General features: G+C 37.5%; 1 protein-coding gene across 1 annotated transcript; it reads right to left on the bottom strand.

The window, feature by feature from the left end:
- Positions 1-230: 230 nt before the first annotated feature.
- Positions 231-1,646, bottom strand: HRG_04716 (Ribonuclease H-like protein; the record flags this gene model as incomplete). The annotated part of the gene is made up of 1 exon (XM_044863187.1): positions 231-1,646. One exon carries the CDS (start codon positions 1,644-1,646, stop codon positions 231-233), a length of 1,416 nt encoding a protein of 471 aa, XP_044721801.1.
- Between the last annotated feature and the right edge of the window lie 13,843 nt (positions 1,647-15,489).

The following is a 15,489-nucleotide window of genomic DNA, read 5'->3' as shown; positions in this document are numbered from 1 at the left end:
GACGGAAGGCGGGGTTACGGTCCTGGTCGAGCTTAGGGTCGATTCGCTACCGCGCCGTGGGGCTTCGTCATGAGGTTGGGCTTGCTGTCCGTCGTCCCGGGCAGCACTTGAGGTCGGGGGTGAGGTGCGTCGATTCCGAGGCGGTCTTCCTGTCAGGCCCAGGCGTTACTGTCTTTCGGTGACACCACCCGGCGAGCAGGTGGCATCCCGTTCGGGCTGCTCGGATCGTTCTACTCTTTCGTATTGTTCCTTTCGCCGGGCGGACAGTTGAGCGCCCAGCTCTCGGACGCGAGATCTTCTCTCGTCAGACGGCGAATGACGCCGTGTGATCGCTTCGGGCGCGCAGGGCACTTCGCAAAGTCTGCGGCGTGGGGCCCAAGGCAGTTCGCGCACCGCTCGAGGGCCACGCAAGCTTCCGCGTCGTGGCCGCGCCGTCCGCACCGCTTGCAGGATGCTTGTCGGTCGCAGGTGTGTCGGGCGTGAAAGTCCCAGCACTTGTCGCACTGGCTGGGCAGGCTAGATCTCTCAATGTATTGGGCGAGCCGACTGGATCCAAACAGCCTCCAGGGCTTATCAGTCGGTTCGAGGAATGAGACAATCAAGGTACAGGTCAGGGGGTCGTTCGGCTTGCGCCTGGCGGGGCGCACCCTGATGGGTTTGAGGCCGGTCTGGCAGGCGATTTCATCTTTGGCGGCTGGCTCGTAGTCCAATTCTTTCCCCTGTAGGTCGGTAAGAATATAGGGGCAGTTTGCCACGGCGTAGGTGTACCATCTCTGGCTGATTTCTACATCTGTCGCGCCCATGTCTTGGGACCACTCTGACTGTCGTTGGACGATAAGATCCCGAATGGTCGCATCTGTTGTTCTGATGGCCCATCCGGAGTTCACCTTGAAAGCGGCTGGGACTTGGTGAAGGTCGATGCCGACTTTGGCGGCAATGTGGGTCCGGATTGCGTAGCTATTGTGGTCCCTCGCCGGTGCTTCGGCGGGAGTCGCACAAAACCCGGAGGTCTTCTTTCGGCGGGCGGGGATTGGTCGTCCCTGGAGACGGGAAATTGGCTGTTGTGGCTCTTGTTGCGGGGCTGCAGCGGCCGTGGGAGAGTGGCCACATGGCCGCTGGCTTGCGGTGCGACCGGCGGCCACGCTGCTGTACGTCGGCGCAGATGCGAGTCGGAGATCGGAGGGCGTCTGCCTCCAGAGGTCGAGAAAACGGTTGGAGAAGTGCTCTGCGAAGCTGTGTTCGAGACCAGATGTGAATTGCTTCGCAGTCTGCTCGAATGATTCGCAGAAGGCCCGAAAAACCGTCATTTTGGCGTTGTGGGCATCGGTTTCGTCGCCGGCGAGTTTGTTAGCTGCATCAATGATAGACACCGGTTGGAGCACGTCGGTCTCGGTGGTGCCGGGCAGGCTCGGGACGGGTTCACGCCGCGCTCCTTCCGTAGCGGCGGCATTGGACAGGCGGATGAGGGGCGACGACGGCGTTGCTGCCGGCCGCCGGAATGCTGAAGAGAGACCAATGGGACGGGTCACAATGGGAGAACTATTTCGCAGCTGAGATGCACGGGCTAAGCGAGCAAGGTTAGGCGGGGTATGAGCACCCAGATCAAAGGGATCCGAGCTGGCATGCGAGCTCGTGGCAGATGCCATGGCCGCAGCCGAAGCCAGCGCAGAGCGCGGCTACAGAGGTTGTCGTGCACGTGTTAAGCAAATTGGTAGAAATTGTGCCACTTTCTTAACAATTGCATGCCAAGAAAGTGTGATGACAAAGGAAGGTGGCTATAATAATTATTAAGTACTAGTCCCTTAGTATAGGGCTAGTACGTTAACCTTACCGTTTGCCCGGATCTAGTATAGGTCTAATAGGTAATTAAACGGACTAGCTACCGTATATAATTAAACGTATTATATAGACTAGCTACTATACGTTATTACGCGCGTTAAATATAGACTAGCTATTAGTCTTATAAGTTAAAGTAAGAGTAGTAATAACTATCTATATTCTTCTTTACCCGCCTAAGATCTAGTAGGTTCTCTATCTTCTATATATACTATAGCGAGCGTAAGACCTTACTTAGGGTTTTAACCGAGTAATATCTTAACCTTATAATCGTGCGATAGTAGTACGGCGTATTAGCGGCATTTCCTAGTATTTTCCCTAGGTAGGTATTATAGAGTAAGTAAAGGCGTAGGCTTAGGTACGGTCCGTTAAAAGAAGGTTAATAATCTATAAGGGGGAAAAGGAAGAGAAGTATAGGCCTAGCCTATATAGGCGCGGAGGCCGCTTATATATAGACTTAGCCTAGACCCTAGTCTAGGCCTATATAGGGCAAAAGCCCTTATATTATACCCCTACCTAGCTTTTAAAGAGGCGCGCCTTTAAATAATACCTAATACCGCGCCTAGGGGGACGGAACCCTCGCGCGGACTATATACGCCTAGTCGCGGAAAAAACGTTAGCAAATAATATATAATACCCTCCTAAGCGAGCTTCTCGGATAGACTATATTATTAGTAGGGGCCGCGCCCTAAGAGTTAGGCTTTAGTACTTCTAGCTAAGGAGCGGAGGCACGTAGAACGGCGCGTAGCTAGCTTCGGTAAGCTTATAGTATCCCGCCCCCCTTATATCGGCGTATAGTAGTAGCTCCTAGTACCGTAACGTAGGGGATAGTACTCCGGTATATAAGGCTCCGCTCCCTCCTATATAGGGCTATACGGGCACTCCCTTTTACTATAGTTATATTATATTAGCGGCCTTCCTATATCTTAGCCGCCTTTTCGGTCGCTATAGGCATACGTCCCGTCTATATAGTAGCTACTACCGCACGCGAGGGGACGCCGATAAAGCCTATAGAGGCGTTACTAAGATTACTCGTTGCTAGAGTCGCTATCGTCGAACCTAACCTCCTTTCCGTCTTAGTACGTGCGCCCCTCTACTACTTAGAGTATGTTTACCCGCGCTTCCTAGCGTAGGCACTTTAAAAACTAATAGGATTTACTGCCGTAGCCTATATAGCGACCCTCCTATTGCTACCTCTTTCTATCCTTAGTCCTTAAAGCGGAGATAGAGATATCTATAGTATTACTAGCGTTATCCTCTTCTTATACTATAGAAGAAGATAAAAAAAGAAACTTATTATTACTAAGCTCGCGAAGAAGGTAGACGAGATCGGTATATATATCTAGTAGTACGGACCTTTTACTTAGATAGGTACGCTAATCCGAATTTAAGCTTATAACGAGGCAATTATACTTTACTACGTCGGGCTAGCTATATACGTCTACTTAATAAAGTACCTCTTCGAACTATATAAGGTAGGCCGGAATAGCTTTACTCCGCTTTTAATAGAGCGTTATAAGCTCCTAGCCTACCGACTTAGCTACGTTAGGTTCGCCGTAATTAGTATAGAGCTTTGCGAGGAGGTCGGCTAGTCTATTTATACTAGTACGCGTAAACGGTAAGAGATACCTTTATAGGCGTAGGGATAGGCTCGCGTAAAGATAGTTAAATTAGGCGCGGATATCCCTTATTACGGCGCTATCGGTATAGAGCTTTGCTTCTATATAAAGTAGCTATAGCTCGAGCTCTATAAAGGAGCTATTAAACTTACTAAGGTATAGTAGTACCGCTCTTAGTTATACGGAGCCCTACTATTATAAGAGGCTCTCGATTGCCTAGGCGAACTAAGTATTACGTTCGCCTTAATTTTATAACTATAGGAGTATAGATATTTCGCGTACGTATATACCGGCGTAGGCGGTTTAACTAGACTAGGTAATTAAACGTTGGCTTTAAAGGTAGCTAAAAATAGCTATTCTATATATAGGGATATAGAGAGGGTAAAATAAAGGGTAGATTATACTATTATAGAGTAGGTAAAAGCGTAGGCTTAGGTATAGTCTATTAAAAGAAGGTTAATAATCTATAAAAAGGAAAAGGAAGAGAAGTATAGGCCTAGCCTATATAGGCGCGGAGGCCGCTTATATATAGACTTAGCCTAGACCTTAGTCTAGGCCTATATAGGGCAAAAGCCCTTATAGTAGGCATAGGTATTTCTCTATAATTTCCCCGCTATATTCTTATAGTAACTTCTTAGGGAAATATCGGTATAATCCTTAAGGAGCTATTATTACTTAGGAAATCGTAGTATATTCCCTATATAATATATCCCTAGGGGAAATCTCTATAAAACGTCCGTATAATCCGCTTAGTTATTATTTCTAGGATTTCTAGGTAATTTCCTAGAGTTTGCCCGGTAGCTTCTAGGTTCCTTCTTCTACGAGGAGCCTTAGGGAGTTAGGGGTAACTTCCCTAAGGAAGGCCGATATCGTTATAGGTACCTAGATTATCGACCGTAGGGTGTCCCGTAATAATAATAGTATACTTAAAGGAGGCTTAAAAGGTATATATAAAGTAAGCGGCTAAGTTTATAGTTACTTTTAAACTATAAAAGAGTAAGTTAATATACTTTATATAAAGGAGATAAGTAATAACGATACTAGTCTATATTAAGACTAACGTAGTAATACTAGTTTAGGAGGCCCGCTTACTAAGGGTTTAAGTATACTAGAAACTATATTAAAAGGTATACTTAAAATAGCTCTAAGTAAAGATAAAGCGCTAAACTATAGCCCTAACTAAGCTTATAGCGTTTATATAAGGCTATACCTTACTATATACTAAGGAAGTCTATAATAAGGTAATTATTTAGTTCTTAATCTCTTATACTATAGTTATATTTTATAAGATAACGCTTATAAGCGGGAAACTATATAGGATTACGCGGGACCTAGTATAGGACTAGTTAGCTTACCTCTAAGTAGTAATAGGCGCCTACTACGCGACCTTAGTTTACTAAGTAAAAGTAAAGGTATAGGTGCCCTTAATTAACCTCTACTTAAACTATAGAATAATAAATACCCTTTAAAGGTTAAAGGATTTATAGCTCCTAAGCTAAATTTAACGCGTATTTAACGCGGTTATAAGTATACTTAAGAAGAGGCGATACTAGAGAGAGTATAGGCCCTTAGCGGCGCTACTACTTAGTAGGCTCCCCCTTATAAAGGAGATAAGAGGGGTCTAGAGCTAGATAGGATTAAACGACCTCTTAAATAAAGCTAAGTCGCTTAAAAGGCTAAATAAGGAATAGGCCGCTTAATAGAGCGCTAAGAAAAACGCGATCTAATAATACTAAACTACCCTCTACCCTACTAACTTCCTACTATAATTTAATAAAGTAATAACGCTAAACTATTATAAAGGCCTCCTTAAGTATATTAGTATAGTAATTACTTAGATATATATAAGAAAGATCGGGCTTAATAACTTCCTCTTTAACTAATAGGTCCTTAGTATAGTCTTACTAATATATACCTATAAATAAAAATAAAAGACTATTTACTATACGATAATTAACTATTTATTAATAAAGGAGGTAAGGGAGTCCCTCTTAATATAGGCCTAGGATATAAGTAATATAAGAGTAGGCCTTTAAAGGAAAAAGATAGTAGCGTTGCTAGCGTAATAGTTCCTTTACTTAAGTAAGCTCTATTAATTCGACCTAGCTTAAAGGCTATATATAGATATACTAGATAATAAGACTAAGGTCGCGCTAGAAATAAAGTAGCCTTAACTAAGACTACCTTAGCTAACTACTTCCCTTATTAAGGCGATCTAAGAAAGGGAGATAACTTATAATAATAGGACTATAGTATTAACCGAACTAAACTTAAACTAAGCGTAAACCTCGCTACTTAAACTATAGACTAAATAGAACTAATATAACTTAACTAAGCTAGCTTTAATAGTTATAAAATAAGACTTATTACTAAAAGACTATAACTAAATAAGACCTAACTTAAAACTAAATTAAGATAGAGCTAATAACTAGCCCTTAAACTATAATCTTAGCTTAACTTATTAGTAGTAATATTTACCTTATTATTATAGTAGGAATAATAAGACCCTTTTAAGATAGTATATAAGGTATAAGAGGGAGTAACCTAAGACTTATAAGGAGTATAAGGACTACTACTACTATAAGAAGCTTAATAATAACTAGCTAGGTATAAGAGTCTTTAACTATTATAGGTTATAAGCTTAGGCTATAGCTTAAGCTATATAGTTACGTATAGAGGGCCGGATCCTATATATATATATATAGGCTAGCCGCGTATAAAAGAGCTCTATATAGCTTATTAATATTATCCTACGGACGGTACCTATACCTATACCTTTGCCTACTCTATAGTAGTATAAGCTATTAACTAATAGATCTAATAGATATCTCTCCGGAGAGGGCGCCTCCCCCTTAAGGAAGCACTCCGCCCCTCCCTAGATAGATAGGAAGTATCGTAGCTATCCTAGAAGCGATTAGAAGCGCGATAGCTAGCGAGAAGGACGAGGTTCTCGCTATACTAAGGGAGCCGTCTACGAGACTAGCTTTAACCCCTATAACCTCCGTAACGCTGGTTATAGCGGTAATACTACTAACGTAAAAGCCGCTCCCTTAGCCGACTTAAGACGGTAAGCTAGAGTCCTTTTACTTCTTCCTTAGCCGGCTATAAATAAAGTTTATAACTATAAGAAGGTATAAGTAATAAGCGTAGAATCGGGTAATCGATAACGTAAGCGGAAAGATCGGTCGAAGGAGTATAGGGTAGGATTTCGTCTAGAATTTATAACAAGTATATAAGGGGCTGAATAATATATTAAAAGAATAGCGTTGTAAAAGATACTTATAAACTTGCTTATTCTATCTACTACTCCTAGGGAAATCCTTCGTCTTTTTATAGACTATTGCTCGCCTACTAGTAGACCAATTAGTTAGCTTTCTAGCACATTCTATAGTGCTTAAAAAGCTCTATCTATAGTATATCTTCCTAACTTAGTAGGTGGTCTAATTATAGCGTGATGGTTAACGTAAGACTATGGGTTCTAGTATAAGTAGTGGATTTAACTAGAATGTTCTATGCCCTACCTATTCTCGTATCGCGGATATCTTCGGAACCGCTAGGCCAAAATAGGCAATAGGGTATCCGTTCTGCTCGTAATTGACTTATGCATTTTATGCATATTTTTGTTTGTAAGGATAGGCTTATCCTGACCCTTTTCCTAGAGGAAGGTATAGTTATCTAGTAGAGGTCTTTGTCCCCTTTTTACTAGCTTATTCTATAAAGCCTCCCTATGCCTGTTATTTCTTTATAATAGTAAAATAGGAATATAAAGGTATATTCTTATAGCCTCCTTAAAGAGTACTAGGTAAATAGTGCTCTTTACTAGTTATTTCTTTTATAGTAGAATTATCCTTATTAAGAATAAGGTGTATAATAGGAATATAAGGGAAAATTTTAAAACCCTTTCTAGGAAAAACCTTAGTAGGAAAAATCCTAGTTATAGTTATAATTATTTCTCCTCTTTTTAGGCAAACCTTTATAAGGAAAAGCCTTATAGAGTTATTATTATAGGAAACCTTTTAATAAGGAAAAACCCTATTTTTATAAGTTGTTTTTTATTAATAGGAAACCTTTTTAAAGGAAAAACCTATTAGTTATATATAGAGGAAAAGCTAAGAAAGCAAAAGATAGCTAAAAAACCTCTATTAAGGGGATATAAGCTTTTCTTTTTAAGGCTCTTTTAATTCCCTAAGAGAAAGAAGCTCTCGGAACTTAAAGAATTTTTCTCTTCTTAGTTCCTTAGTAAATATATCGGCAATATTATCTTCGGATTTAATATAGAAAATCCGAATCTTCTTTTCCCTAATATTTTCTCGGGTATAGAAGTAGGCAATGTCTATATGCTTTGTCTTTTTATAAAATTCCGGATTTTCAGCTAATTTAATAGCTGCCTCGTTATCCGTTAAGATAGGAGGTATAGTATTAGGAATTTTAATAGACAAGCTATTATTTATCGTATAAAATAGCCGATTTAGATATAAAGCTTCTTTATTAGCCTCCCTAAGGGCAATAAATTCAGCTTCGTAGGTTAATAGGGCTATAGATTTTTGCTTCTAGTAGGCCTAACTTATAATATTTTTATAAATATAGAAACAGTATCCGGAAACGGATTTTCTATCTATAAGGTTAGACGCCTAGCTAGCGTCGGAATAACCTTTTATAAAATTATAAGTATAAGGGATATTATAATAATAAATTATCCCTAGGTTAGGATATTTATGTAAATATTTCTAGATAGTATTTAACGCTTTAAAATACGTATTATCTAGTTTAGAAGCAAATCTAGCGCAGGAAATAACAGTATATAAAATGTCTAGCCTGCTTATTATAGCTAGATATAATAGAGCCCCTATTTCCCTTTAGTAAATAAGGATTTCTTTTTATAAAGGCGTTATAGTAGCCTTTTTTAGCTTTACTCTTACTATAGTAGGCGTATTAGAAGTCCCTAAGTCTTCTTTATTATATTCTCGTATTTTATTACGAGTATATTTTTCCTAGGATATAAATATCTCCTTTCTGCTCTAGTTTATAATTATATATATTCCTAAGAAGTCTTTTAGTTCGCCTAGAGGCTGAACCTTTATATAATCTGCTACTTTTTTAAGCAGACTATTTATTATACCTCTATTAGGCCCTATTATTAGGAGGTTATCTACGTAGATTGCTATCGCAATTTTATATTGCGTATTTATAAATACCCCTTCGTCTATAGGAAGGGCCGAAAATCCTATCTTAGCTAATATAGAGCTAAGATAGTTATACTAGAGCTTTAGGCTTTATTTAAGGCCGTATAATGCTTTCTTTAATTTTGCTACTAGCCTTTTCTTTTTATATAGCTCTAGAAACTGTAAATAGCTAATATTATACTTATATTAGTTTTTATTAAACCAGTCTTTAAGTATTAGCTCTTCGTAGCATATAGGGATTTTTATATAAATATCCGTATCTATTTCGGTATATATAAAGGCATTTTTTATATCGTATTATAGTAGAGTATAATTATTAGAAATAGCTATTATAAGTAGCATTCTAATAGATTCGGGTCTTACTGTCGTAGAAAAGGTTTCTAAATAATCTAGGCGTAAACCTAATTAAATCCTTATACTACGTAGCGGGCTTTATATTTAATAATATTATTATTATCCCGCTTTATTTTATAGACCTAACGGCCGCCTAGGGCCTCCCTATCGCTAGGAAGAGGCTTTAATTCCTAGGTATTTTAGTTTAAGAGCTCTTCTATTTCTAGAAACATAGCTCTTTTCTATTCTATAGCTTCTAAGCTATTTATAGCCTGTTTAAATGTTTTAGGCTCTATAGGATCCTTGTTTTCTAGTAAAGATAGAATAATCTCTTTACTTTTACTATTTAATATAGTGTTTATTTCGGGGTATGCGATATAGTCTTTATAAAATCCGTTTAGCTTCTTAGGTATATTAATACGGATTTTTAGATCCTTATTTAATCCCTTTTCTAAAAGAGGATTATTTCCCTTTTTTATAAAAGGGTTATCTTCCTTCTCTATAGGAGGGTTATTTTCCTCTTCTTCTAAAGAAGAGTTATTACCTTCTTTATATATAGGTTCCCTTTATAAATAATTATCCGGGACCTTATTTATAGAAGGTAAGGTATTAAAGTCGAAGTCCTTAAGGTCTTCTTCCTTTTAATTTTCTATAAATTTATTTTCTAGGATAATAATATCTCTAGAAATTATTACCTTTCTTTTCGAAAAGTTATATATTTTATAAGCATTTTCGGTATAGCCTATAATAATACCCTTATAGCTCTTATCTCTAGCTTATCTAAGGGGTCTTTATTTTTATAATAAATAGTACTTCCGAAGGTCTTAATTTTCTCTAAGTCTTTTAAGGCTAGAGATTTATTTTCCTTCTTCTCTATAGGAGTTTAGAAGCCTATTCGTAAGTAAGGGTCCTATTATATAAATAGGCTGCTATTAGAACAGCTTCTCCCTATAGATATTTAGGCAGTTTTGCCGTAAATAAAATAGCTCGGACTTTATTTAAAATAGTCCTATTAATCCTCTCTATTACTCCGTTTAATTCGGGAGTCCTAGGAGGGCTAGTATAATATTTTATTCCCTTTCTTAAGTAGTAGGGTTTTATTTTATATAGGAATTCTTTTGCGTTATCCGAAAAGACTTCCTTTATAGTAATATTATCCCGGTTATTTTCAACTAAGGCTTTATATTCTAAGAATTTATCTAGGGCTTCTGCCTTAGATTTTATTAAAGATATTTCTAAATATCTTATCCCTATATCTAAAAAGGATATAAAGGAGGTGTATTTATTATAAGTAGGGGTCTTTATAGGTCCCTAAATATTAATAGCAACTCTATTAAGGTAATTATATACCTTATTAGATAGGGATTTATTCCTCTTATTAGTTGCCTTTGCTTTAATATAAGCCTCGCATTCTTTGATTTTTATAATGTCCTTCTTAGGGATAGTTATTTCTTTATTATATCTTTTAAAGGTTTCTAGTAAGGCTTTAAGACTTATATATCCTAGCCTTAAATGCTATAAATAAAAGTTAAGGTCCTTTATATTATTCCTTATATTATTAATATTATATAGGAATGTCTTCTTCTTTAAGAAAGGAATTTCTAAAGAGAAGATATAAAGGTTATCTTACTATTTTCCTTTAAATATAATATTAGCCTAGTTATCTAGTAGGAAAATTTCCTTGCTATTAATAAAGGCATAAGTATTTTTAAAATACGATTAGCTTATAATATTTACCCTTAATTTAGGTATAAAAAGGCAGTTTCTTAAGATAAATAGCCTTTTATTTTTTAGAAATCTAAAAAGAAGATCTCCGTAGCCTTTAACAATTATATAGGATGCCTTTCCCTAATTAACCTTAGTAGAGATAGTTCGAAAATTAATAAGGAATTTCTTTTCCGATACTATATACCTAGTAGCACCGGTATCGTATATAAAATTATAGAAATTTCTATTCTCTAAGGTTTTATAAGGGATTTCCTTCTCTTTTACCTTATATATAAGGTCTTTAATTCGAGAGGAATTTAAAGGTCCTATTTGCCTATTATTAAATACGGCTTTTTTAAGGATATTCGAAGAGATATATACCTCTGCTTCTTCTTCGGAGCTTTTATAGCCTCCGGGGGTAGGAGGAGGAATAGAAAAATCGATTTCCGGTTCTTCGTCCGTTTGATTATCGATTTCTATTTTTTCTGCTTCCGATATATATAGAGAAGAGGGTTTTTTCGTCTTCTTATCGACGTAAGAGTCTAATTCGATAGGATTTCCTTCTATAGAAGGTTTTCTAGGCCTCTTAGAAGGTATTCCTTTCTTTTAATTTTTTGAATTTTTAGAAAAGCCTTTAGGGGCCTTTTCCGGGTAAAGATAGTAGCAATCTTTAACTAGATGCCCTTTCCTCTTATAGTAAGTGCATTATAATATAATTTTTGTCTTTTTCTAGGGCTTCTTAGTAAAGAAAGCCTGCTTAGGAGGATTTTCTAGAGACTTAGTCCTCTTAAATTCGTCTATAAGACTACTAGAGAGACTCTAGATTAAAAGCTTGAGTTATTTCGAAGAGCTTACGTTATATTAGTTATATAGCTAGAAAACGAGCCGAAAGGCTGTTTAAAATCCAAGCTATAATAACTACTTCCGGAATTATAATATTCTATGCTTTTAGCTCTTCGAATACCTCTTTACCTTATTTAGGTAGCCTTCTAGGATTCGAAATCCCCTACCGAAGTATTAAAAAGCTCCTTTATAAGTAGGTAATTCGAGGTAAAGGAAATAGGGTTATATAGGTTTTTTAACCTATCCCACGCCTCTTTAGCATTTGTTATATGCTTTATTTAGGTTAAAGGACCATCTTTAATACGAAGAAAAATCAAAGCAAGTGCTTCTTTTATTTTCGAGTAATTTTCTTGCTATATAGTAGTAGAAAGCTTCTCTCTAACTAAAAGAGCCTATATTCGAATAGCCTAGAAGGTATAGTTAGAACTACCCTTAAGTTTAGCAAATTCGAACTTGTCCCTAGAGCCTATTTTAGATAATTCGAGGTCGTATAGTTAGTATTGGAATTTCGAAGATTTTTCGAAGTTGTTACCCGACTTATAGAGAAGCCGGGCTCATAACCTATAAGAAGGTATAAGCAATAAGCGCAGAATCGGGTAATCGATAACGTAAGCGGAAAGATCGGTCGAAGGAGTATAGGGTAGGATTTCGTTTAGAATTTATAACGAGCATATAAGGGGCTGAATAATATATTAAAAGAATAGCGTTGTAAAAGATACTTATAAACTTGCTTATTCTATCTACTACTCCTAGGGAAATCCTTCGTCTTTTTATAGACCATTGCTCGCCTACTAGTAGACTAATTAGTTAGCTTTCTAGCACATTCTATAGTGCTTAAAAAGCTCTATCTATAGTATATCTTCCTAACTTAGTGGGTGGTCTGATTGTGGCGTGATAGTTGACGTAAGACTATGGGTTCTGGCATAAGTAGTGGATTTAACTAGAATGTTCTATGCCCTACCTATTCTCGTATCGCGGATATCTTCGGAACCGCTAGGCCAAAATAGGCAATAGGGTATCCGTTCTGCTCGTAATTGACTTATGCATTTTATGTATATTTTTATTTATAAGGATAGGCTTATCCTGACCCGCTTTTCCTAGAGGAAGGTATAGTTATCTAGTAGAGGTCTTTGTCTTTTAAGGGTTATTCCCTTAGACTATATTATAGAGCCTCTTTTTACTAGCTTATTCTATAAAGCCTCCCTATGCCTATTATTTCTTTATAATAGTAAAATAGGAATATAAGGGTATATTCTTATAATAACTAATAAGAAATAGGGCCTAAATAGCTATCGCGATATAGCGTGGTATTCGCTCCTTTATACGCTGCTAGAGCCCTAGATACGGCGGATCTCTAGATTCTAGGATAAGGGCGGCCCTAGGGGTAGACGCGAAGTATAAGACTTCTTCTAATACCTTATATATACGTTCGGCAACGTATAGGAGCGGGAGAAAGCGTAAGATAGGCTATAGACCCTTAAGTAGAGAGATAGATAAACCTTTAGCGAATTCCTTCCCGATTTTAAAGAGACGCTCTTATAGGTAGCGGGGACTATAGTATAGGAAGATAGCGCGAAGCTTATATAGCTATAGAATTCGATTACGCTAGCCTTATAGGAGCTACTTATCCTTATAATTATACCTACTAACTATAGCGAGTATATAAGCTGGTTAATAAAGGTAGCTTAGGGCTATAAATAGACGCCGCGTTTCTAGAAGCTTTATAAGCGTATACTATATAGCGGCGACGGGATTACTACCCCTTTATAAGATAAATAACTAGCTATCGATATAGACGGGGATACCTTAATATCGGCTACTTATATAGACTAGGCTAGACGCGGTAAGAAGACGCCGTCGACTACCCCTTATACCGCCCTATACTTTAAGTAGCGGGCGAAGTAAGTAACGAGCGAGGAATTCGGGAAGAAGAAGGCTAATAGCTACTGCCTATATTACGGAGTATCTACGTACTTTATATTAAAATGCCCCTTCTTTTTAGCTAAGCGGCCTATAGCGGTTTAAGTAGTAAAGATAGAACTATTCCTTGCCTTAGACGATAAGGAGGACTCCTCCCCCCTAGGCCTAGAGGGAAAAGAGTAGGTCTAGAGTAAAGACGGGCTCTAGAGCCCTAATTACTAGTACTAGTAAGGGAGAAGGAGGAATTATCCGCTTATATAAAAGAGGAGCCTACTTTAATATAGGTTATAATTAATAACTCTTTACTTATTACTACCCTTATAGATAAGGGCTATTAGTATTACGCTATAGTTAACGAGGCGCTTTCGCGAGAGATATAAGTACTAGTAAAAAAGATCGCCCTAAGGTAAGTAAAGGGCGCCTTAGGCGCGATAGAAAGTATAGTAATTAGGGGCATTATATAGCTAGCTATAGAGGTCGACGGTTACTATAAGCTTATTATAGCTTATATAATCCCTTAACTAGAATTTCCCTTAATCCTCGGGAAACCCTAGTTATTATATATAAAGTTATACTTAGTTTTATACTAAAAGAAGCTATAGTTTAGGCCTATATAACGGTAGGTCTATTATAACGATAGTTTTATAGGCGTAGGACTAAGTATATAAGCTTTATACTTAGTATAAGAAGTCCTTGCCTCTATCTTTATAGGAACCGTATAATAAGTAGAGCGGGGGCAAGGCTAGGTAGCGGCTAATATAGCGGTCTATATAGTTAGCCTAGCGGATATCGATAAGGCACTTTAGATAAAGAAGCTAAAGTCGCCCTTTAAGCTATAGTAGTAGATACTAAAGCGCTTTTATAACCTCTTACTACTATTTAAGTCCTAGGAAGTAAATAAGCTTAACCTATATAAGCTAGGGGTAGACTATAGGATTATACTCTATACTAATAAGAAGGGGTAGGAACTGCCTATACTATTTAGACCGCTATATAGTATATTATATATAAAGCTACTAATGCTAAAGAAGACGCTAAGGGACCTCCTAGATAAGGGTTTTATTTAAGTAAGTAGCTTTAAAGTAAGAGCGCTAGTCTTATTTATACGTAAACTAAGGGGCGGGATATAGTTTTATTATAACTATAAGGCTTTAAATATAATTATAAGGCTAGACCGCTACCCCTTACCCTTAATCTTAGATACGCTCTATAACCTTTTAAAGGCGAAGTAGTTTACGAAGCTAAATATAAAATAAGCGTTCTATAAGGTATAGATCTTAGAAGGTAATAAGTAAAAGATAGCGTTCTATATACGCTATAGCTTATTTAAGTAGCTTATAACGCCCTTTAGCCTCTTAAGAGCGCCTACTACCTTTTAGTATTATATTAATAATATACTTTAGGACTTCCTTAATAAGTTCGCCTTTATATATATAGATAATATCCTTATCTATATAAGCGGCTCCTATAAGGACTATATATAGAAAGTATAAAGGGTCTTAAAGCGCCTCTAACTTTATAGGCTCTACCTTAACTTAGATAAGTATAAATTTAGGGTTAAGAGAGTTAAGTACCTAGGCTTTATTATCTATATAGGCGTAGGTATATAGGCGGATCCTATAAAGATCTAAGCGATCTAAGACTAAGCGGCCCTAACTACGTAGATAGGTATATAGAGCTTCCTTAGGTTCGCGAACTATTATAGGATATTTATTAAGGGCTTCTCTTATATTATAAGTCCCTTAAACGAGATTACTAGGAAATAGACCGCCTTTTATTAAGGGCCTATATAGGAAGGAGCGTTCTATACGCTTAAGGACCTATTCTTATAGGCCTTAGTACTACTTTAGTAAGACTTCGACTAGTCTATATTAGTCGAAGTAGACTATAGCGGCTAGGTACTTAAAGGAACGCTCTCTTAAGAGGTAAACGAGCGGAAGTAACTAATAGCGTTCTACTCTTATAAGCTAACCTTAGTAAAGCGGAATTACGCTATTTATAATAAAGAGATACTAGCGATTATTAGCTACCTTAAGTAATAGTAAGCG

Source organism: Hirsutella rhossiliensis (genome assembly GCF_020360975.1).
Source record: "Hirsutella rhossiliensis strain HR02 chromosome Unknown scaffold00004, whole genome shotgun sequence".
NCBI lineage: Eukaryota > Fungi > Ascomycota > Sordariomycetes > Hypocreales > Ophiocordycipitaceae > Hirsutella > Hirsutella rhossiliensis.
Note: the sequence above shows the minus strand (reverse complement) of the source record. Positions and strands in the feature narration are given on the sequence as shown.